The sequence below is a fragment of the Drosophila ficusphila genome, unplaced genomic scaffold (assembly GCF_018152265.1).
Source record: "Drosophila ficusphila isolate 14025-0441.05 unplaced genomic scaffold, ASM1815226v1 contig_791, whole genome shotgun sequence".
Classification (NCBI taxonomy): domain Eukaryota; kingdom Metazoa; phylum Arthropoda; class Insecta; order Diptera; family Drosophilidae; genus Drosophila; species Drosophila ficusphila.
The window spans coordinates 25,645,850-25,669,961 of record NW_025064737.1 but is presented as its reverse complement, the minus strand read 5'-3'; the positions used below and the strand labels follow the sequence as shown (position 1 = coordinate 25,669,961).

Genomic DNA, 24,112 nt, shown 5'->3' with positions numbered 1-24,112 from the left:
AAACAAAAATAAACTGAAACAGCAGACGAACAAATCTAAACAATTCTTTGTCTCACAATTATGAATAAAGTTACAGCCCTCGTCAAGCAACCAAAAACCTTTGACATTTGTCCCTAGATGGAAAACCAAAGGTGAGGTGAAAATGAGTGGATTGCTGAAAGGTTGAGGGCTTCTAGTTTGCGTAGGTGATCCTATTCCTGGCTTTCTGGTGATTGCACATACAAAAGCTGGTCTGAAAGCATTTAAGTCTTTTTGTTATGCGGTTTCCTCCACTTCACGATGGATTTTCGTCGAGAGATTTTCGAGCCCATTTCCCCCGAATCCTGTTTGTCTGTCTGTTGGGTTTCTAGTTTAATGAAGTTGTTTGGCCAAAGTTTATGCCATGCCCTTTTCGTCTTGGCATCTCAACCCTTTCAGAGCCCTCGTCCAACATCCGTTTTGTGTGCGAGTAATAAAGCATGTCGACGCAGAGGATTAAACCCATTGATGAAATAGATTTTAGTTGCCCGATTAGGCTGGGTTTGAGGCTTAAGTCTATCCATGTTGCATAATGCATAAGAATAAATCTCTCTAAAAGTAATTCTATAGATTTAAAGCATATAACAGTTTAGTTTCTATTTAATATTTAAATAGCTTTGTGGTAACATCTCTATTTCTGTTTAATTTCCTACTTAATCTTCGATTGGAAGTTTACTGAATTTTGTGAAAACAATTTCACCGCCCAAATGAAAGTAATCCCAGAGCGGCGTTTCCTCCTTTCGACTCGCTTGCCCGATAATATCTTAATCCCATTGTTGGAGAGCACAGTTAACCGTTCGATGGTCTTCCTGCGGCATACATCAATGAGTGAATGAATGAAGAAATGACTGACTGACTGACTGAATGAACAAGCCAGAAGATGCGTGGAGCTATTGTTGTTAATCTTTTGTGTGAACTTGCGCTTACAACTCATTATTGTTACGCCTGTCTGTTGTCTGCTGCCTGTTGGGTGTTTATTTCCTTGGCCCCACAAAAGTTTTAGTTATCCGCACAAGTTTTCCGTGGCTAAAAGATTTTTCGACAGGGGCAAAACTTTGGATCGGTTCGCCTTTGTTTTCCATTTAACGCTTTAATTACCACGATGAATACTTTACAAACCTCGCATTGAAATTCATTGACAGGCAATTTACAGCTCACATAGGCTTTCCCCCGTCGATGGTGAGAAGTCCGTTTGGTTAATAAACTGCAGCCGGTTTATTAAAAACTGTAATATAATTAATAATTTATGTATGTTCGCGATTGAATCCGCCAGCGGGTGTGAGTGTGTGTGTGTGTGTGAATTAATGTGGCTCATTTGGGTATTCGATTTAATTAACATTGAAATATTTTTATGATGAATTGGCAAAGGAAAAAAGTGCTACAATTTGTATGGAAAACAAAGGTATATAATGTATGGGATATTAAATGAGTCATTCGTGTGAAAAAAGGTTGGTTAATTACGTTTTAACCATTATGGCTATAAGTTCATGGGAAAAATAAAAAAAAATAAATATGTATACAAAAACGAGTACAAATTTGATTTTTTGTTACCTTTTAAAATTTGAGTAATGTAAACTTACTTTGCGTTAAAATTGCATTCCGTGATTAAATTTTTATTTACGTAGTTTAAAATTCTTTGGACATTAACCTGCAAAAATATTAATATACGTTTTCGGTATGCATTTTATTTGTCGCACAAATTCCGAAAATATTAAATATCATTAAAACGAAAGGTGTCGTCAGGTCTTTGCTACCTGGAATTCATTTTTCACCGATTTAATTAAATTTCGATTGTTCTTTATTTCGCATGTGAGTGAATTGAAACTTTTTTGGTTGAAGTATTTTTCAATTGCGCAACGATTGATTTACCACTTAAATGAATTATTTGTGTGTCTCATTGATACATTTGATATTCATTGATGCCAGCAAAATAATTATTGCGCGGCAACATTGCTTTTGAAAACGATTTTAGCAACATGTCAAATAATAAGCAAATGTGATTTAAAATGATGATAACTTTTTCAAATGTAATTAGTGCCAAACGAATATCTTATTGTATTCCCTTTAACGACACTTTAAAGCAGCCTTTTCTCGAGGGTCGAATTACAGGCTGCTTTTGTCACAAGAATTTCGATTAAATTCCATCTTATATGATTAGGCATTCAAAATGTCCTTTGTCTTGCCTATTTCTACTGCCTTTCACATTTCTACCCTCTTCATTTGCGGGAGGATTCGGGATTCGGGAGTGGCTGACATTTTATGATTGATTGATTTCTGTTTGCCATCAATTATGCATAACATTTTGCACGCTTCGCCAGCTTTTGCTGCTGTTGGCCAGCAGGGACATTTTGCTCCGGCCGTTTCGGTGTTGTTGTCATTATTTTGTTAAAATTATTTTAATGAAATTTCAACGATAATATAATTTGGCAGGCTTCTGTTTTGGTCTTTTCTCGGTGTATATAAATTGTGAGTTTGTCTGGCGTGTCTGCCACTGAAATTGATACAGTAAATTATTCATAGAATATACAATTCGTTTTTTTTTTTTAATTGCCCGAGAAACTGAAGCGTGTGTCAAATGATATTTAAAGTAATTATGGTTGATGATCATTGATTTTACATTCTCAGGTTGACTGTAATGTAAGAATTAATTTGCTTGAATGATTTTGGAAATTAAAACTAAATAATAATTTATTTTGTTGATTTTTTGACAGCAGCGTATGACCTACATAAAATTATTTACAAAAATATTTTTACCTAGAAGAGATGCCTAATTAAAAAACGTGTTCGTTACCTATTTTTCTTTCCATCAATACGCACCTGTCTGACAGTCGAAAATTCTTCTTTCATGCCAGACGACCTTCAAGTGACAACATTGATTAACACGTTGTCAAAAGGCAAAATATTTTCGCGCATCTTCGTTGTGTGCTCAGTTCGTAAGAAGCATTTTTATTTTATGAGAGCAGACTGTGTTTTTTCACAACATTTTTTTCTAATTTTTTTTTAATTAGATGTTGAGATGCATCAAACCTTAGAATTTTGTTTCAATAAACTACAAACTTAAATATTATTAATTATGAGTAAATAGAAAATTCCTGAAGTATCCGAAATTTTTGTAAGGACACCGAGTAATATTGCAAATGCTAGATTTTTGGGCCTGGCCTGAAATAAATTGGCATCCGCGCGGGCCAAACAAGCTGACAGTTCAGCCTGATGACGCAGTTGTCGAAACTGCAAGACCGCAGAAACCTTCAAAACAACATTTGATTGACCACTCAAAAGCGGCCCCTTGACAGTTTTAGGCATTTTGGCATTTTGCTTATAGGCGCAAAAGCTCTTCCTGCTAACCTACACAAGCGCACGCATGTGTGTGGGTTCGTATGTGTGTGAGGCCGCCACCATGATTGCACAACACCCACACACTCACTCGCAAAATAATTGATCCCATTGTGCTTGAATTGTAGTGCGTGTGTGTGCGTGTGTGTTGACAGAAGCAGGCGGCCAGGACATGTGACATCCTGCCGCTGAAGCCCCACAAATTCTCTGCCGCTGACAGTCGCCCCTTCAGCTTCCCTTCTCCGAAACCCCTCGGTCGCATTGTCATAGGCGTCGACTTGCTGAAATTGGCTTTTGTACAGCGGTGGAGAAGCGGGGGGCGAGTGGGGAGTAAAAAAAAAAAAAAAACAACAATAACAACGAGTGGAATGCCAACCAACCAACAATAGCTAAATGCAAAAATATTTCTCGCACAAATCGTTGCCCGTCGCTTTTTCGTATTCAGTTTTATGAATTTCGAGGGCGGCAACACACAAAAACTAATGACGAAATGTTTGATTTTGACGTTTTTATTGATTTGTGAAGTGCACTCCACACACATGTTCCAAATGCACAGAATAGAATTCGAAATATGGAATGCAACTGACTGCGGAATGCTTCTAATGAAGCCCAAAGTGATTGTTAAATTGCTTCAAAATTGATGCGACTAAAACATAGAAACCAAAAGCTATTTTCCTACTTGAATCCTTAGAAAATAAGGAAAAAGTTCGGTAGAAGAGTTGTAGTGAATAAATAAATAAAATTTAAATCTCAGTTAACTAGGAATTCCTCCACCAGCTCTTCAATTTCTTTTACTTTCTTTTAGAATTCCATTCAAACTATCAAAAATGCATAACTGTCAACGTGCCTTTTATAAACGCAGAACAAAGCACATGAAAAAATCGGTGAAATGCATTGCAATATCGATACATAGCCCCACGACAAAAAAAAACATAAAAACTGCAACAGCTTCCAACGTCCACAACAAAGAAAAATCTTTCAATAAAACAATTTACTCAATTGGCTCAATGACTCGTCGCGACTTTGGAGTTCTTTTATATTTTTATTTACCTATTGTTTTTGTTTGTTTGCTATTTTATGAGGTAGCGTCGGCGGTGGCAGACAAGAGCCAAAATGGAGTTTCCAGGAAAATAAATGGGAAGAGGTAACGTCTATTAAGTTATGTGGCTTGTTCTGTCGAACACCAGACACAATAAAAATAAAGAAGGCTGAACACTGATAGGAACACAAGAACAAAAGCCTGTTGGTTTTGTAATGGGATTAGTAACAAAGTTTTTATATTGTTTATCAAATAGGTTGTACATATTTTTCATAAAATTTTAAATCCTTAATCCTTAGTATTTATTTTTATTTGGCAGCTGAAAGTAGATTTATTCTTTAGCTTAAATATTTTGAAATTGAAATTTTTATATTCGAACAAGTAAAGTCTAATATACCTTTGCTAGCCTTATAGTGAGGGTATGCAATGCCCATGGGACTGCAGTTTTTATTCGTTTGCCGACGGCGTCGCCGTCGCCGCCTACTACACATTTCCATTTTTCCGATCCCGCGGCTCTGCTCGCCCAGCTTTACTCCATCGTTTTTTTTTTTTAACTTCTTTCAATTTTGCCAATATTTCTACAGTTTTTATTTACCTACCTGGGGTGCTCCTCTTCTGCTGGCGTCGCATTGCATGTGTGTCGTCGTCGTCGTTTGGCGCCATTGTGTCCTTGTGCCATCATTCTCCGCCCCGGTCACTCCCCTATCACTCCCCATTCGACCCCCTTTTCCACACCCCGCCCCTTTGCCTTCCCCCTCTGTGTACGGTTTCAATTTAGCGCATGTCGTCATAGCAGCCATTGATGCATAAATAATGGAGATGTGTGGGTGGCATCGCAGGGAGTGAAGCGTTTTGTTGGACTAGCTTTAACTGTCAGTCAGTCTGCCAGGCGCTAGCTATTATTATTTCTCTTTTTTTCTATCTTTGCCTCTTCTATGTTCCCAAAACTCTGTGTATCAGTTTCCCTCGGACTGCAGTTTTTAAGGTGGACTTCTATTTTTTGGTCCTGTTCGCCCTTGTCTGCTGAGCCAAGTTGAATTGTCGCTTTATTCCCCATTCAAAACAATTTTTATCGATTGTCCTGCGCTGTGCGAAGGATTCAAAAAAGTTTGGACACTTTAAATTCAAATTTCTACTACTAGCGGTATAGATACGAAGAATTATTAGTTTGTGGTTTAGTAACTACACCTTGCACTTAAGTTTATACCATAACTGTGAGCAAGAATTCGAACTCCCATTGAATTTGGGCAATTACACCACCTGAACCGGCCAGGTGCACACTGCGTATGCGTGATATGCCTGGGCCAACAATGAGCAGTGCGAACTTATGCCAAGAATTGAGCCAATCACCCAGACTTTTGCTCCGCCCTCTGCACCACCTGCCAGTCGGATAAAGCTCAAAACGAGGAAAGAAAAGGGGGAGGGGAAAGCTGGAAGGAGGAAACAGAAGCTGCTGCTGCAGCCCAAAAACTCAATTAAAACGCCTGCCTATGTGTGCGTTCATGTCTATTAGCCAGGCCCAAAAACCAAACCAGCCAATTAAATTTTGCAATAAAACATACGCATGAGTCTGCACACAAAAATATGCACAACCTAGAACCTATTAGCAAAACTTAATTATGAACCGAATTAGGACAGACAAAGAGCGGTGGTTAAATCCTTTCAGTTAGTTCGCTCAGGTGCACCGAAGAATTGTTTTCAAAATAGACAAATCTGTTGTATTCGAATTTTGGTAAGGAAACCAAAGAGCTTGTGGTGGAAAATAACATGCAAGTTGTTATATATTGCATGTGTATATAGCCAAATGATACTTCAGTGTGATATCGGTTAAAAAAAAAAGAATAAATTCTTCGATATATGAGAAAATGTAAACCTGAATGTTGCAATGGTTCAAGAATTATTTCAAACTTCAGTAGATAAATTCTTCAATGATATTTCATACACTTTTCCCACTTCGCAGCCAATATTAACCCGAAGCTGATTTATGAACATCATAATGTGTCTGGTCTTATCTGGCTGCACTACGTGCTTGTTATTTAATCCAGTGCAGCATCTCATGTGAGATTTACCTCAATCATAAACAATCAAGGAGTGGAGAAACTTTTTGCGAAATATCTTTCGAAAATACCCCACAACCTCTGACCCTCCGTTTTTATCTACAGTTTCCATTGGATTTGTCCTGCATGTTGGTCTGTGCGTTGTGCATCCTTAAGTCGAAAGGGATTCTATAAAGTCTTGCAGTTTTGCCATTGGCACTTAATAAACGAAAACAAGTAAAACTCTTAAATGGCAATAAATGTTTGCAGGGGAACGGAGCAGAGTGCGGATTGCGGAGTGCGGAGTATTGTATTACAGATGTGCAAATATAGAGCCAATTAATTATTATGAAATCCGGCTTTGCAGCAACCCGACTCAGACAATTTCAAGTGGCATTTGAAAATCATTTAAGCAACGGGAAGAAGAATAAGGATATTTCCTGGCAAATATTTCCCATGCATGCGTGTTTTAGTGCTCGACTCGAATCCCCCGGATGCAAGTTTGTTTCTCCCGAGTGGCAAGTGTTATGTTTGCTCTGCTGCTTAAGCAGCACTTGGCCATGTCCGCCCCTTCGGTCCCAGATGTGCTTTACTTTTAATAAACAATATACATTTACTGTAAATAATTGCCCGGGATTTGTTGCTGTTTCTGTTTTTGTTTCTGTTTCTGTTTCTGTTATTGCCAGCTGAATTTATTTCTCCCTGCGTCGTCGTCTGTCTCGACATTTATTTACATTTCGTGTGGGCTGCGGATGGCTGCTTTGAATTCAATAAATTGCTTTCAATTTTCTTTCTTCGGATTAGCATTTGACCAGTTTTGTGGCTTTGCATTGCTGATTGCCATGAATTAGAAACTGTCAAAGGGCGAAACGTAAAAGTAAAACCGAGAACTAAACCAAGAATCAGCAGAAACGTCACATTAATTCAAAAGTTGCTGCAAACGCCAGTTGAACGAAACACACACACACACACTCGTGTGTATATATTTGAAAACAACAATTTCTTCCTCGCTATAGTAACCAGACGACAATGTGCTCAATTAAATACACGAAACCAAATCGAAAAAAGATTCCAGCCAGCCAGACTTGGCAAACAAACTTTTCAGCTGTGATGGATGCAACAAGAGCCCGATGACAATTTTCTTTTTCTTCTGGGCGCCACCCGACAAAATCCGTCTACTCCAGTCTCACTGAGTCTTTCAGCTTCAGACTTTCGGGGTTATGGCTGAATCGGGGGCACAACTCTTAATTAAATTGAATTGTTTGCCATGTGTTTTTGCCAGTCCAGACGCTCCGACAATAGCCAACAGTGAGGATAGTCGAGCTCGGGAGCAACAGGAGGATTGGTTTTTGTGAGAGAAAAATCCTGCAGCCACAGCAACAATTTTTATGGCACTCCATGGTAAATTATGAAGGCATTTTCACTTTCGGTCTAGTCAAGTGTGCAGGGAATGTAGTTTACGAGTTTTCATAGATACCTTGTTTATCCGATCACGGATTTAAGTAAAATTATTTTGATGTTAAAAAAATTTTAAATGGGCTTTTGATAGGTTTGGGATTTTGATAGATTTTTAGCCTAATCCAAACGTTTGTAATCGCATACCTAAAAAAACAGCATTCAAAATTTTTCATATCCGGATGGTCTAAAATATTGACTTAAAGGTGACCCAATACTGCACCGATACCTCCTAATATTTTTAATGAAAGGCCTAACGAACTGTGCTTGATTTTTTATTTTAAATAGTTATATAATTTTTAGCATAGTTGCTTTTTTAAATATTTGTTTCTTGCGAATCGCAATCCTTGCGGATAAGTACTTAGGAAAATCTACAAAGCCACAAAACAAATTGGCAAAGAGAAGAAGGACAATAATGGAATAGAATGCGGGGAACTGTGAAAAACTTTATTGCTGCCATGCAATTACAGCTCGGAGGAAAGCAGCCAACTCGGAGGAATTTCCATTTTTGATGGCTCCGATGTCAGGCCTTATCCACCTCTGCATCCTGCAACCTCCCGAACTTCCATCGCCCATCGCCATCGCCCATTGCCGTCGCCCATTGCCATCGCTTCACATCCTGTTCTGTTGCCTGTGAGAATTTCTCTTTGTTTTGTCGCCGTGCGGTCGCATAAATTAGCGCAACTTTAATCTGATTTTAATTGGGGGTGGTGGGGGCGGCGGCTGCAAAAAGGGAAATGAAGGCGGAGACAGGAGACCAAAGAGGTTTAGCTGCTAAATCCTTGTTCTTTCTATGGGCTTAGAATTCTTCACATTGCTGTTTTCGCTGTGAAATATTAATGAAAGGCGAGCCGGATGAGAGCTTCAAGTGGGACAAGGAGAGCTTAGGAGACTACTACCTCTTCCACTTTCAGCTTATCTTTTTTCCTTCCCCAGTGGAAGTTGTAGATATTTCACCCCCTTAACCCCCCACTTACTTTTTGCTGCCCTCTCCTGTCCCGTCCGCTTGTAGCCCCCTTTGATATTTATATTTATTTGTACAAGTTCTGAAAAGCGTAATTTGCTCTTTTAATTTCATTTCACGTTCTATTTGCTTGGCTGGTAATTCATGGACGTGGTCAGAGGCGGCGAAAAAGGCTTCTATTTGTATCACGAGAGCTTTATGTTAGACCTCGTTTAAATGGGCTTTCAAGAGTGTCAGAAATGAGATATGAATTGGTTTGCTTTTGGATATCTCGGCTGTTTATAGTGTTTACCTGTTTTACCCTTGTTTTACTTCTATTGACCTAGAACCATTTTTATGAAAGGATGAAATCAAAACCTACTTAACCTTGCAAGCTTGTAAATTTTAATTAGTTAATAAACCATAAAAGTAATCGGCTGATTTATAATCATACAAGCAAGGATTTCTGCTGATTTCGCCCTAGTTTCCTACATCACTTTAGTTTTGTGAGAATTTTTGCAAATATTTCACTTAATTTCGCAGGCTTGGTCTAAAAAAGAGTCCACCCTGCGAGTGTGTGCGTAATGAAAAGGACATGACAATGAATTAACACCCAGCAGATGGCCAAGGCAAATGGCAAACGAATCGAAACAGAGTGGAATGGGCGGAATGGAATGGGAGGGAAACGGAAGTGTGGAGAACACAAGCAGAACGAAACGGAAGCTATCATCATCATGGCTTTGCCATGACCAGTTGGTGGCTAAAACTCTGGACTATGTCTGTGTCCGTCGATAGGTCCTTTTGCCCGCCTACACAAAGAACAATTTAGTGATTAACAGAAAGTGGAAATTAATTAATGCCACGTGAGAAATTTTAAATAGTAAGCAGCAGAGGGGAAAATACAAAATAATGTGGCCAACATCTTATATGAGTTTGATATGCTGCACAATACATTATTAAATCTGTTAGAATTTGTTCTAGAAAAACAAAAGCTAATTTACAGTTCGAATTTGTTCGAGTGTATCAGCATTTGTGTCCTGGCATGCAAGGACTATTCCGAGCGCATTTAAGGGGCGAATTTTTGTCGAAATAAAACCATAAGATGCTTGAAATGCCAAGCGAAAAATAGTTTTGACTGCTGGCTGTTTCATATAGTGAAAAAGGGGGGCGGCGGGTGCTGAAGAGGGGGCGTGGCCGGAGGAGCAGCGGCTGTTGCTGTCTGCAGCGTCAGCAAAGCCTGCTCTTTTTCACTCCATCTCTGTCTCTCTCGCTTGCTTTCCCTCTAAGTTTCGCCATCTCTTTCTAGTCAAACACAAAACCATGGCATGTGCAATTTTCATAGTAGTAATGACAGCGAATTTGTATTGGTGTGCATGTGTGCGTTATCAAAGCGCAAACAATGTCCTGCAAAGTAGCAGGATATGCCTGCCTGCCTGCCAGCTTGCCAGCCAGCCAGCCAGCCTGCATGCTTGCGAGTGTATTCGTATGTGTGTGTGTGTTAGTGTGTGCGTGTATGTGGATATCTATGTGTTTATGCCAGTTATTCAGCGTAAATTCTGCAGCTTTTGTATGCGCACCGTCGTGCGGAAGTGTTGATAAACCCACCTTCCCAACCGAAAACCCCCGCCGCTTCTCCCATTCGCCGAAAAAGAAGTGAACTTCATTTGCCGTTGCATACTTTGAAGAGCATGAAAACGTTTTCACAGGCTTTCCCAAAATGTTAATGAGCTGGAATATCTTGAAGAGTATTTTAGTAATTGCCACAAAATTTTAAGTTTAATAGATAAAAATTGAACTACTATAGAGTAGTGTGTTACTTGTTGCCAGAAAGCGGGAAACAGAACTTCTTTAAACATTTAACTTTCCGCTGCTGCGGACTGCACTTGACACAGATATTCTCATAACTATTTTATGGGGCTCTGTTAGCATAACCACCAAACGAATTCCACATCGCACATTCGCCAGTGTGTGATGATGGAAAATTTTTTCCCACCCGTGCATATTTTTCAATTTTCCGCCGTCAAACGCCCCGGCCCCCCTTCTGTATGACAAAAGTTTTCCTCTGTTTTTCACACTGCTGGCCGAACGCTTCAAGGACAAGTTGTTGCCGAAGCCAGAGTTGAAATATATAAAATAAAAAATACATTTCTCCTTCGACCGGATGATATATGGATAGGGCACTTGAACGCAGGCCTCTCCTGGTGACCTCTTCCGGTTTCCAGTCAGCCAGTCCCCCTGCCTGCCGCCCTCTCCTTTTCGTCATTTTCATCCTTTGGCATTGTTGGGGCGTTGGCAGCTTGTGTTTTATATACCTTTGCGAGAGCGAGAGGCCAAAGGCACAGGCAATATATAAAACACAATTTATTCTCTGTTTTATTTTCCTAGCAGTTGTTCTCTGTTCTCAGTTGATTTTTACACTATTTTTCTTGTACGAAAACTTTAACCCCATCGCAAGCTCCTCCTTCTCCTTCGGTTTTGCGTAAACAATACTACTTCAAGGTTCTTGGAATGGGGTTCTCTGGGTTGGCTGAGTTGGGTCTGCGTGCTATTGAAAATGTCGGGGGTCAAGCGTTGTCAACTTTTATGATATGTTGAAAATGCATTGACAATGCTGGCGAACAATGTATCGCATGTTTGTGATAAAGCTGAAGAAAGCAGAGGTATTGAATGGGAGACGGGATCCGCAAGATAAGAAATTGAAAATTGTTTTTCTGTTGTGGTTTATTGAAATTGGAAAGCTAGAAAGCTGTCTGAATCGAATGGATTTATATTTAATTATTACCACTCCTTCGGGAACAAGACTAAATAGCTGGACTCTTGAAATTTAAATTCCTTTGTTTAATGGCGGTAAAAGTATCACCTTTCACAATCCATTATGTACAATGAACTCAAACCCTGTCAGAAATTTGGCTACTTTACAAAGTTCAACATGATGTCCGATTCTTTTGTGTTTGTTTCTTTCGCCTGACTGCATTTCAATTTTAGAGATTGCAACTGTTTTTCTGTGTGCGTCACATTTAAAGTGCCTTGCCCTCTGGCATGCGGCATGCACAATTCTCCATCATAACTGTCAAAAACCGACAGAAACTCATTCCAAATCCACACATATATGGAGCGACACAATTGCAAAACATAAACAGAAAAGTTGTAATCACAGCTGTCCGGAGCGAGAGAAAACCATGCCAGATATGATGGACCATGAGGGATCTGTGTCTCTTAATGGGGATAAATGGGGAGGGCAACATGTGGGTTCTGCGAGCGATAATCATAATCAGCAGCAAACTGTTGTTGCAACTGTCACTGCGTTGCACACGCACAGCACTCGCATTTTATTTATATTTTCCGGCCAAGCAGCCGTTGCCCCAGCAACTCTTCGTCATCGTCATCATCATTGTCATCCTCATATGGGTTTGCCGCAGATCTCCATCTGTTTTGAGGTTCCTGACGAGGAAACCGCAGCGGCGACACTCATTCGTTTTAATTGTTATCACTAAAATGTCAACTTTAATGCTTCCGCTTAGAAGAGCTGACCAGAAAAACTCGGTTTAGAGAAATGCCACAGAAAATAGAAGTTATCAATATCTTAAATTAATTTAAATCAATTTGAAGTTACTTATCTTAAATAAAATATATTAAGAGTTGTATTATCTAAGCTCCCATTCTATTAATATTTGTTTTTCCATTTCAAACAGATCCCTTGTTGACAATATAGAGTACGCACTGTGTATAAGCTTATAAGTGTGACACAGAATGTGTAATTTGCACTTAATTGTCACAAATAAGCGAAAGGAATTTGTAATTTGTATTTTTACAATGCACAATCCTCAGTGGATGCAACCCACTCCTCTTAGTTTTCCCCTTTGGGGTGTGATTAGCTTAGTTTCCATTACGAGGAGAGGCTTGGCCCAATTTTCTCTGCCATTTAATTAGCATTTTGTAATACATTTGTCGTAATGCCCTCGAGTATTTCATTTTCCCCGCACACATCTTCATGTTCTGCTGTTCGGGGGAACTTTTCATTTTAATTAAATTGCTTGATTGTCCAGCGGTTTGTCGGATGATTACATGGATTGCATCTGCTGGTGGAAAAGTCGGCTGCGAGGCGGTTCGACTTTAATGCAAATTAAGTCAATTGGGGCGATAGATACATTTGCCAACAACACACGCACAACAAGTAAAAGAGTTGATGTCATCCAGATGCACTTTAAATAAATTGATGTTATACTTTTTAACCCAGAATAGTTTGAATTAATTCTGAGCTAACTTTGCTATTAACCACTCATTTTAACAACTCTTTATAGTTTACTTTAAGTATCCTTGATTATTGGCTAAAAATACTTGGGAATTGTGGGTGCGGCATGACAACACATTTTCGCACCATACGGTCCGCTTTAGTGGGTGTCGACTGCTCGCTTCTCCACCTTTTTGCCGTAAACTGCAAATGTGTTTATCGTCAGCACTTAACCCATTTAAGCCAGGTCCTGTGGGGTTCCCCACCCTGACCCTGGACCACACCCATCAAATGGAGAAAAGTGCTAAAGTTCGCCCTGTGGATTCTCCCGGGAATTGATGAACATGCGAGTGGAATACATATGCGATATGCGATATGCTTGGCTTTGCTTATATCTAACAAATGACTGTCCCATTGAGTGGATGATGACGGGGCAGAAGTTCACCCTCCTGCAGCCATATTTAATTGCCGCAAATTAATTAAATTAATGAATTGTTTGGAGAGAAGATTTCCAGTCATTTGTCTAAAAATTAGCCAAGCCAAAAGAGTTTTCCTGTTCACTCCATGACACATGGTTTTCCTTGCAGTTTCTGCTAATGATGTATAAATGTTTATTTTCACCACGTTCCGAAAATGTTTTCGCAGCTGAATGGGAAAATTAATTTTTTTCCTTTGTTATTATTATGAGGCATATGCGAAGGGAAATATTAAACTTTTATTAGGCTTATAAATTTCATGTTGATTTCAGTGTTAAATTGAAAGGGAGGGAATGGGAAAGGGAAGAGGTTTGCCGGCCAGATATCAACATTTTACTCGCACTTTTCGTTGTGGTGCCATTTTTATGTCGCATTCAGTAAAACCAAAAAGGAAATGGAACATTTTGCCTCATTGTGTGTGTTTGTGGGCAGATAAAGTTGTCATTTCGGACAGACGGATCGGATATTGTAGAATATTGGTCATTCTGACGGCTCTGTTGTCCATTATTTCGAGAAAATCAATTACGCCAATGGCAAATAAAAGTGTTTGCAAAAAAATCATCGTAAAAGCGTGTTTATTGTTAGGGATTTAAGTGAGGGAACAAATTAACGACGCAGTTATTTATTGCTAACTGAATTAATGTTTATACCAAACATTATGGCTGAAGATACATTAGTGTAACAAAATTTTATTAAAATATATAAAAAATGTAACTTTCTAAATAAAATAGCAAGCAGAAAAGTATTTAAAAATAAATATTTTTTTATATTTGAAATGTTCTTTAACTTTTCTTGTTCAATTATACAAATTTGTCGTTTAAAAACCTCTTCACTTTGTTCCAACGTATTTATGCCATGACTTTTTGACGATATATTCTTGGTCGTATAACAAAGCCATTGATCATTTCGCAGGCTCAAGGCAAACGACTTTAATCGCAAATACATTTATATATTATGACATCAGCCCGAGACCCACGCCCCATAAATCTCGTGGAGGGTTGGGAGGAAAACCGGAGAAATCTGCCCCACTTGTTGCCGCCCCTCTCCGCCATTCTCAATGCCATCTGTTGGGAGTAATAAACATGGCGCCTCGTCTTCCAGCCCCTCCCCCTTTTATCCTCGAATTCCACAAACCCCAAAAAAGCAGGGGAAGACATTCGCTGTCGTCTCGGCTAAACAATAAATGTCATATGGTTGGCACATCAACACTTTATGTGCTTCACTGGCCCCCAAAAATGTCCTGCAAACATCCTTGCTTATATTTTCTGGCATGGGACAAGCAAATGAAAATCTTTACACGCTTTTAATTTCGTTGCTCCCCAAAGTATGCAGAAAATGTTTTTACATCACACTTTCATTCATTTTAACTGTTCCTCACATTTTTATAGCCTAAATTAAATAAAAATGCGACTAGCAGAAAATTGAGAATGTGAAATTGCAGAAAAGGTCAGATGGAATGGCTTAGACTTGGCGTCTATTCTTCGAAACACCCACATATCAAACATTATTTAGAGACAGAGAAACTGACACTCTCTTGGATTCGTTCCATATGGTGCATATATCTGTTTTGTATATTTGACTTATTTTTTTTTTTTTTTTGTATGAGTGTACATTTTGCGTTGTTAAAGAATTTAGAGCATATATTATTTGACATTTATTAATTCAAAATTTGTTTGTCTAGACTCTAGAGTAATAAGTATATTCAGTTCGTTTACTGCTTTCTTAGATAATTTCTTATAATTTCCCTTGAATGACTAAGAAGCAAAGGTCGCCTTACTCTTCTCCTTTACGTTCTGCCCTTCTAGTTTATGACTTCAATTTGGCCAAATGAGTCGTTAATTTTGACTTTTCATGGCCAAACCCTCGCCCTTTCAACTTTGCCCAGAGGCAGAGTTAGTTTTCTATTTGGGCCCACTTTTATTGTAATTTTGTGGCCTTTAATTGAATTTTATTAGCATTTGTACTTATTATTTGCTCAGCTCGACTCCCCTTCATTCCCCAAACTGGCCATTTAATTGTGCAGTTTATTTGCTGGCTTCGGAAACGGAAGAGGGCAGGATGGTGGATAGGTTTCTGGTTTCTGTTTACGGGGTAGTTTCTCCGGCACTCATTGGGCTTTCCCCCGTAGTTCGTTTCCATTACGGTTTGTGTGCGCATCTAATAAAAGTTGGTTTTTCTCAGAAATTCAGCCGAGCAGGAACCAAAGAAGCCTTTCAAAAGAGGTCCCAGCTAAATATATATATTTCTAATATTAAATTTGTGTAGCTCCAACGGAAATAGATTTTTGCGATAATATATTATTAATTACTCATTAAATATATTTTAATTTAATTCGATATATTTTATTAAGTGTTCTTTTCATTTTTTTCATTACAGGTAAGGGCTTGAAAACCACTTGATTGTTCTTTACAATTGTTACGGGGTAAGAAATGTACTCTATTCCAAATAAGTGGAATAAATAATAGATTTATAATCTATTTATCAAATTTTATTGTAAAGAGTTAGTGTGCTTATTTACATAAACTAGGAAAACCCTCAGTATTAGATTAAGTTCGATATCTTTTGGTTCGAACGTGATTTTTGCGTTTCTTACGCGTGATTAACTTGACGTACCTCACTTTACTTCGTCCTTTGGATCTAACTGGTCTTGCTTTAGGCCCTTTTGACGAACTGGTAAATGAGCTTGTTGTGGGTCTCGACCAACTGTTGGTCATTGTGGGTCGGGTGGAAGAAGGCTGCCAGGGCTGGGAAAACACTTCATTTGAGTTTCCATAGGGTTCGTAGTTTCCTCCCGAACCATAACTAGATGCTGAGTTGTAGGTATCCTCTAGAAAATCCTCCATTGTTGGTAGGGATGAGGATATACTATTATCCTGACCGCTGAAAGCCACAGCACTGTCATAACCCCCGGCGTGATCCTGATCCACTTCCTCGGATCCTGAGGGATGGTAACCACTGTATCTGTTGGGGGTACTCATCTCCATCACTTCATCGTAATCTTCACCGTGCGGTTGTTCATCCTGATAGTCTTCGAAGGTCTCCGACAAGTCCTCATCTTGATAGTAATTTGGTTTACTCCTGTAGTAATTTGAATACTCCTTGTTTGGGTTTCTGGATTTCTTGCGCTTGCGACGTCCTCCGAATTTGGATAGATATTCCCGTTGCAGAGCCTCAAGGAAATTGTTATTCAGCAAGGAGTTACTCTCCAATTGATTATCCTCCGCGGATGTATCTTCATCTTCGGCTTTATGCGGGGTAAAGATTTGTTGCAGCAATTGTTGCTGCTTGGAGGCTTTAAAAATCTGAGGTCTCATTGTCGTCGTGGTGGTTGTGGCACTCAAAGCCGACTCCTGGTTGTAATTATCGAATAAAGCTGGTCCATAGTTAGGCGCTATATTGGTGGGCGTTGGCATGAGAGTGGGCGTGGCTGCCGTGCCCATCAGCTGCATCAGATTGGGAGCCATTGGTCCCGAATTTCCAACTGATGTTGTGTAGCCCAAAAGTTGAACATGAGCTTTTCCCGGGAACTGCGGATGCATCGTGGCGATCGGAGTGGGTGGAAGTGCCGGGATCGGGTGGATTTTCCGCGGTAACTTGTAGACATTGTGGAAATGCGTGTGCTGACGCACCACCTCCGGCATATGAAGTCGAATGTGAACGCTGAAAAGGATACAAGATACATTTCTCAATTAAATAAGATACCTTCTGCCAACTCTTACCGCTCGCCACTGCTTCCGCCTGGAAGAGCCTGGCATCCCTCGAAGCTCAAAAGCAGCAGGCTCCATGTGCCCCAAATGGTGGCCAGCCAGAGAAAGGTGGACGAGTGCTGCTGATTCAGGATATCCAGATCCATGGCTCCATAACTTATGTGTGCGCTGGCTGTCGTCCGACTTGTGACGCACACCTCTAGTCGGTCGCCCACTTTTATTGCCTTGCAGCCGGAGCAGATTCAATTTCATCGCCATCGGATGAGATGCTCACTGAACGGGAAAGATGCGTGAATCTCGATGGGTGGAGGAGGTGCGAGGAATGAGGATTTTCTGCAACTGTGCAACTGCACCTCAACCTCACGTTTCCAATTGCGATTTTCATTTTCTGACCGGCCTGTGGCAGCTTCCAATTTGTGGTGCCGACTCCCTCTGACTTCCTTCGATACCTCATCTCTTGGCTCTCTTTGAAATTCGATAGGTTTGAAAGTCGAGCGTCGGAAAAAGCAGCAGACACACAGTATTTGCGGATTTTCATGGAAAGCCAAAGTCAAGTTTGGCTGGAGAGCGGCGCATGCGTAACGTTTTCAATTTCAATTTACATCTGTTTGTTTTTGTTTACGCACTTTGCAATTCGTACAATTTGTACAACTTACTTTTTGTGCGTTTGTCCACCTTTTAAGAAGCCGGAAAAATGTTAAAAAAGCGAAAAGAATTTAAGAAAGGAAGGAACTAGAAAGTGTCGAATTATAAGCTAAAAAGTAAAGAATATTGTTTGGGTTTTTTATATCTTTTCTTCATAACTAGTCCCCCTAAAGTTTGAAGCATATCTTAAAATTTTTAAAGGTTCACTACTATCTCCCAAGATAGTTTTTTTCCGCGACTTTAACGACTTCTGCTTGAAGTCCTTGAATTGAATCTTAAGCAACCCACGCTCCCCTTTTATGGCTCTTATACTCAAGCTTTATCACATCTTTCTGGCTTTTGTTTTCTTTGAGCTGGCTGGGGGAAAGTCTTACTTAACCTTGGTTAAGTGCCAAAAATACTTGGTAAGCTAAACGCAGCTAAACAGAAAATGCAGCCAAGTAACTTCCAAGCCACTAACTGCAGATGAAAAGTGAGGGAAATCCGAGGAGGGGGAAAATGATGTGTCCTTTCCTTCTGGTTCTGTTTGGATGGCTTTCTTCCCGCACACACAAACGAACGCATTTTGGCAGCCAGAGCGAGGAGTCAATGAAAGTGTTTTCGTTCAAGGATAACCACAAACTTTTCCCAGCGAAATGGTCTTAAGCTGCTTAGCTGAATTTAACATTTAAGATCGCAACCAAAGGCAAAGTGAAAGGTTAGGTTCTACAGGTCGTCTAGCCGCAGTCTGTCCAAAGTTTATTGCTCCGCGCTTATTGGTTAGGTAAACTTATAGCAAAAAAAAAAAAAAAAAACCTGGCCAAAAGGAGAGGTAGAAAAATAATAAGCGTTCAATGGCTTTTTGCACTTACATCATCCATAATAGTTGGCGGCATTCGGGTAATCATCTCTCGCAATGATGATGATAATGACGATAATGCGTGAAAAAGGCAGCCACAAGTAGAGGGAAAATAAGCACAGCATCTGTCGGTGGTAAGAACCTAACAGCCAACAACAAAAGTAACAATCATCCACCGTTAAATCCAAGCAGCTTAGAGTATGAAGAAAAAATATGAAGTGAAAACGAGAGAGTGGCTAAAAAATATTAGGTGTATGGTATACAGAACATAAAAAAGGAGCATGGGAATTTAGAACTAAATAAAAAAGTTATACTGTAATGCTATGATATTGTTATGCACCTTCTTTATTTAAATTTTTGCAAGAAAAACTACAAATATTTTATCTATTCGAACATGCCCATCAGTTAGTGTAAGAAGGCGAAAATGTTAGCAAGTGAGAAGAACAGCGAAAAGATTAACAAGTCATGATTATTAGTTTGAAGAGAGCAATATAAGAGGGTCTGCGGTAAATCACAGGAAATAGGAGGCGGCAAAAGAATCTACTCCTGTCCGAGAAGAATGCCTTTGGATGGGGGAATGATTTTCAGCTTCTCGCCAATCTATGGTTTGGTTGCAAGCATTACGTGGAAAGTGTGTGCTGCGGCTTTTGGCTGACCTTTTTTAAGTGGTTTCTGTCTTGGCCAAAGTTTTCCGGCATACGATAGTGGATATTTTTCCTCGCAGCCATTAACAAGTATGTGTGGCCATAGCTGTTGTTGTTGTTGTTGTTACCAGCAACATCACGAAGTGCAACTTGTGACCTCAAAGTTTTATTTTTGCACCGGAAAAGCCAGATTTACCAGTAGCTTGCTGCAACATGCTGCCAATGGGGTATGAACAAAGTGAGATGTAGATCAGGCCAACTGGTTTCCCCAACTAAGGCTTCCTTATTTCTTCTTCAAATGCTGCTTGCAATTATGTCTGCGTTCTAATTTATAATTTAAGTCTGGTCTTGATTAAAGTGGCTCTTATATGTGTATTGATTACAGTTAAATGTTCCATTTCAGTGGAGTATAGCTTTAATGTAGGGTTTTCTTTTAATCTTCATTTGCGGCTTTTATTATTACCAATAAATCAGGCTTTGCAACATGTTGCAAGCCCGACCTTGGCCTTAACTTTGAGCCAAGTTTGTCAACATGTTGGGAGTACGAGAGCAACCAGTTTGCATTGTTTGTAAATGAGCATGCTTAATGAGCGATGTTTTGCTTTTGAAGCCCAATTACCAAAATGGTTTGTGTCTCGGCTTTAAGCCTGGGTCAATGTCTTGCTTTTGACCATTGTTACCGCTGTCCATCTCTTTCGCTGCTGTTACGCACTTTGCGTTTAAGTTTAATTGTTGTTTATGCGAACATTTGCTTCACCATTACTTTAAATTCCATCATCAGTGGGTCTCAGTTTTCCACTTGGGTCAACGTCCACCTCGATCGGTTGTCTTTTCTTTTGGTTTTCATTCCCTTTTCCGCTTACCTTTTCATTCACTTTTTATAGCAATTTGTAGACCGCGGTGTCGATTGGCGTTGACCATTCTTAGGAATCACAGAGTTATAAAATGATGATGTCACGTTTGTGGTGTTAACCCGGTCCGTTTTTCCTCTCTTCCTCTTTTCACCTCGTATATCATATCCGGCTTTATTGTTCAGCAAGTTCTACTCACTCAGCTTTTTTGTACTTTCGTCTACATTCTGAATTCGTCACGGGCCAATTATGTACAGAGGGTCTGCCACAAACAAAGAACAAAGTGTTGGACATTGAATAATTTATATTTACATTGAATATCAAACTATTTTTTATAGAAAAGAATACCTTATTATTTGGCATGGTATTCCAATTAAATAAAGAACGCAATGCAATTTCAACTGTGCAGTGCAGTGCTTGTGCAACTGTGGTTATTACACCGAGCAATTTGCTATCCATCTCATTACCCGCAAAAGTTCCGAAAACAATTTGCATAGTTTTGCAAGTGAACTGGAAAAACTTGCTTCGCCAAGAATAAGAAGTTGAAAATGGAAATGGGTGTAAAGGAGAGGGAAAAGCGAGAACGGGGAAAAGAAAAATAGAACAAAAACTTTTGCCACAGCCATTTGAATAATTACAATCGATGGCAATAAATTGAAGCGATCGCTGGGATTACTTTGATGATACACTAACAAGAATAAAGTGCCGGGAGTTTCAACCATTAAGCGTAATTGGTTTTGGAAGGGTAATTTCTTTATGCTTAAGATGAACAAAGACTTGTTAAATCATAAAAGAGCTCGGTTAGCGAACCAACTAACTATTAACAGTTCCTTGGTGAAACAATAAAGTTACATTTTTTTTTAGTATTATTCTTTATTTGACTATCAACTTGAAGTATCTTCAGTTCGTTAGCTGCATCGTGAGCCTTTCTGTTTGCAGTTTTTTCTTCGTGCAGCATCAATATCTCAAAACTCGAGCTGTGTAAACTGGCCTAGAACAACGATGCCAACACACACTTGAATGGCCAGAAGATACCGCCGTGAACGTTATAGCCCCCTTTCCTTTTGGTCTCGGCTTTCAACTGGTTGGGAACTCCAAGCCCCCCGCTTCCCCCCTTTCTCCACTTTTGTCTGGCTGAACATCTGGGCCTTCTGGCTGTGGCTTCCTGGTTGGGGCTCACTTATTTTTCCTTTTTTCGGCTCCGCCGAGATTTGCAATGGCAGAAAACATGCAAAGACATTATCTTCATGTGTCTGTCTGCAGCTTTTTCCACTGCCTCGTTCTTTTGCTGATGCTGCTGCTGCTGCTGCTGCAATTTTTGTCCAAGCTGTAAATGTCAGTAAAAAGAAGTAAGAAGATCTGGTTTTTCCTCTCCCAGCACGGATTTTCTTTGGTTTTCCTCGCCTGTTTTTAGGTCAATGGCCAATGTCTTTTATTGGCAACTTTCTAAGCCAACTTTCCACGGTCTAAAAAGCGTCGAGAATGTGCAACAAGTAGTCAACTTACTTCCACGATAATTACCATACTAATTTGATTTTATCTGATTTGTTTTTTTTAGGGTGCAAGTTCATTGAACGAATCGAATCGGCTTCCTCTCATTATTCCTTCTGTTTTTCTTAATGATTGTCCGAGAGTTGATTTGATTCGATCCGGGATGGTTCGTGCCACTAATGTGTATTTGATTAATTAAATTAATCAACTGCTCGATCTACGAGAATCGATAGTGGAAAAGAACAGCGCATAACTAAATCTATAAATAACATTGATGAGGGTCCTCCTTAGGGGTCCACTTGCTTTCTGCACTGTCTGTGCTAAACTGTTAACACCAACAAAATGTTTTGTTTTCATTATGGGAACAAGTTTGGCATTAATATTTATTTGATGAGTTTCTTGACTGGATTACGTCAGCGGTATCATAGGTTATAGTTTTGTGAAAATGCTAGAATAAAAGTCATAAATCGACGATGATATGATTGTGTGATTAAATCAAATCATTGTTGGTTAAAGAAGTTTAATGGAGAAAGATATTTTCATATAGATAACGTTGTGATCAGATCCAATTAATTATAAACGTATGGCGAGGAAAATTAACTTCATTCTAGTTCTTCTTTAAGTGGGATTTCTAATACCCATGCTCCATGTGAATTCTCTCCAGGCAACAAATCCAATTCCTTACATTTTTTGGAGCTCCCCCACAAGTTGAGCAAATTGCACGCCTTTTCAACATTAATTAGAAATGTTTACTAATCTAAACTGAAACTATCATGGACCAACATCCACAGCAATGTAACCGGAAAAAGGAGAAACGCAAAAAGAAAACTAAGGTCAACACCAAAGCCGAAAACCGACACTGAATTTGGACTGACTCCTGAACTAAAAGCGCCACAGTGACTCCCAAACTGTCGGCTTCTATTTTCGTCTGCCGCCCACTAAAATACTCACACACCCGCACAACCACGCAGGCATTGACACACTGAAACCGACACACAGTGGATAACAATTTGTAAAAACAACACTCGAGTTGAACTTTAAGTAAACATGGAACGAAAAGTACATAAATGAGTTTGCTAAAAACTCGGCTCGAAAAAGTTGTCCTCTATCTCGCTTGCAGAAAAAAGAAATACCAGAAGCTGGTGGGAAAGGTATAATAATAGAAGATATTTCTAATACTCTTTTTTTGGTTAGCACATATTTAAATTATAAAAGAAATCATTAAATCCTTAAAATATAAGTAAGGGACTACTTATTTTTTTCTTTTTCATTCTTTTTCAAACAAGGTGAATATAAAGATTTTTTGTTCCGATTAAAGGGCATAAAAAATAAACTAATGTAGTCGACGGAGCGATAAAAGTTTGTCTCGGTGTGAATGACACGGCGATGGTTGAATACTCATGCCGGAGTGTGTGTTACTTTTTTGTTGTGACTGTTTGGGTGTTTGGGTGTTCCTTTTCCACCGTGTCCACATTGTTCTCACACTTTTCAGAGTGGACACAGCGAAAGAACCACGATGGCATCAAAAGGGGTTTGGTAGGGGATAGATTGTGCTTTTATGCTGTGACACTTTTGTGGACTCACTCCGACCTCAGTGCCCCCGCCTCCTCCCTATTTTTTTTTTCTTTTTTTTTTTGCCACAGCAGCGCACCTAACCACACTCATGATATCAAAAAACTTTGCCGACATGGAGAAGAAGCAGAACAAGCCGAAGCTGTAGATGAAGAAGAAGACCCGATGATAGCACTGATGTGTGAAAAAGGGCGGGCCGCCGGTTGGATTAAGGGGCGGGGTTAGATGGATGGGTATATAGAGATGGAGTTGACAACTCTGGTTTGTTTGCCTCGCCGCCTCGGGGCGATTCCAATTAATGTCTGAAGCTTTTTCACGCCGCCACTTTGATTGATGCACACAGTAATTATAAATATTTTAAAGAAACATTCTATATAATATCTTGAAAGTCGCAAATTAAAAAATTATAAAGTGTTAATGAGTAAATCAAGACAGTTAATATAAAGATACTTTCAAAACCAATCTAAAGCAAATAAACATAATAATGATAATACGAAATGCAAATATTTATTTCTCCGTTTGATAATTTATAGTCCAAGTAACTTTTGATCGTTTTAATATATAACACTACTATTTTTCGTATCTGAGTGATCTTTAAAACCTCAAGCCCGCCTCATCTGCCTGATTTCAAACATCATTAGGAGGCAGAGAAAATGCGCAGTGTTTCGCGCATTATGATATCGCTGGGAAGTCATCTAATGTGACTTTTTCCCCCACGTTGGCGCGAAACGAACTGGAAAATCTGCAATGACGAGGCGACGACGGCGACAATTTGATTTCAGGGTAGCGACGACAGCTTTTCACGGCCTTAATGGGTTAACATTAGGCGACTT

General features: G+C 39.4%; 2 protein-coding genes across 6 annotated transcripts in view; one reads left to right on the top strand and one right to left on the bottom strand.

The window, feature by feature from the left end:
* The window catches only part of LOC108099274 (maternal protein pumilio), a 172,258-nt gene that overhangs the window by 45,595 nt on the left and 102,551 nt on the right, over positions 1-24,112 (top strand). The gene's annotated exons all lie outside the window — the stretch shown is intronic.
* On the bottom strand, positions 15,947-20,716 carry LOC108099275. The gene is made up of 2 exons (XM_017202663.2): positions 17,251-20,716; positions 15,947-17,191 (listed from the first exon to the last, which is right to left on the bottom strand). Exons 1-2 carry the CDS (start codon positions 17,382-17,384, stop codon positions 16,078-16,080), a joined length of 1,248 nt encoding a protein of 415 aa, XP_017058152.1. The 5' UTR covers positions 17,385-20,716; the 3' UTR covers positions 15,947-16,077.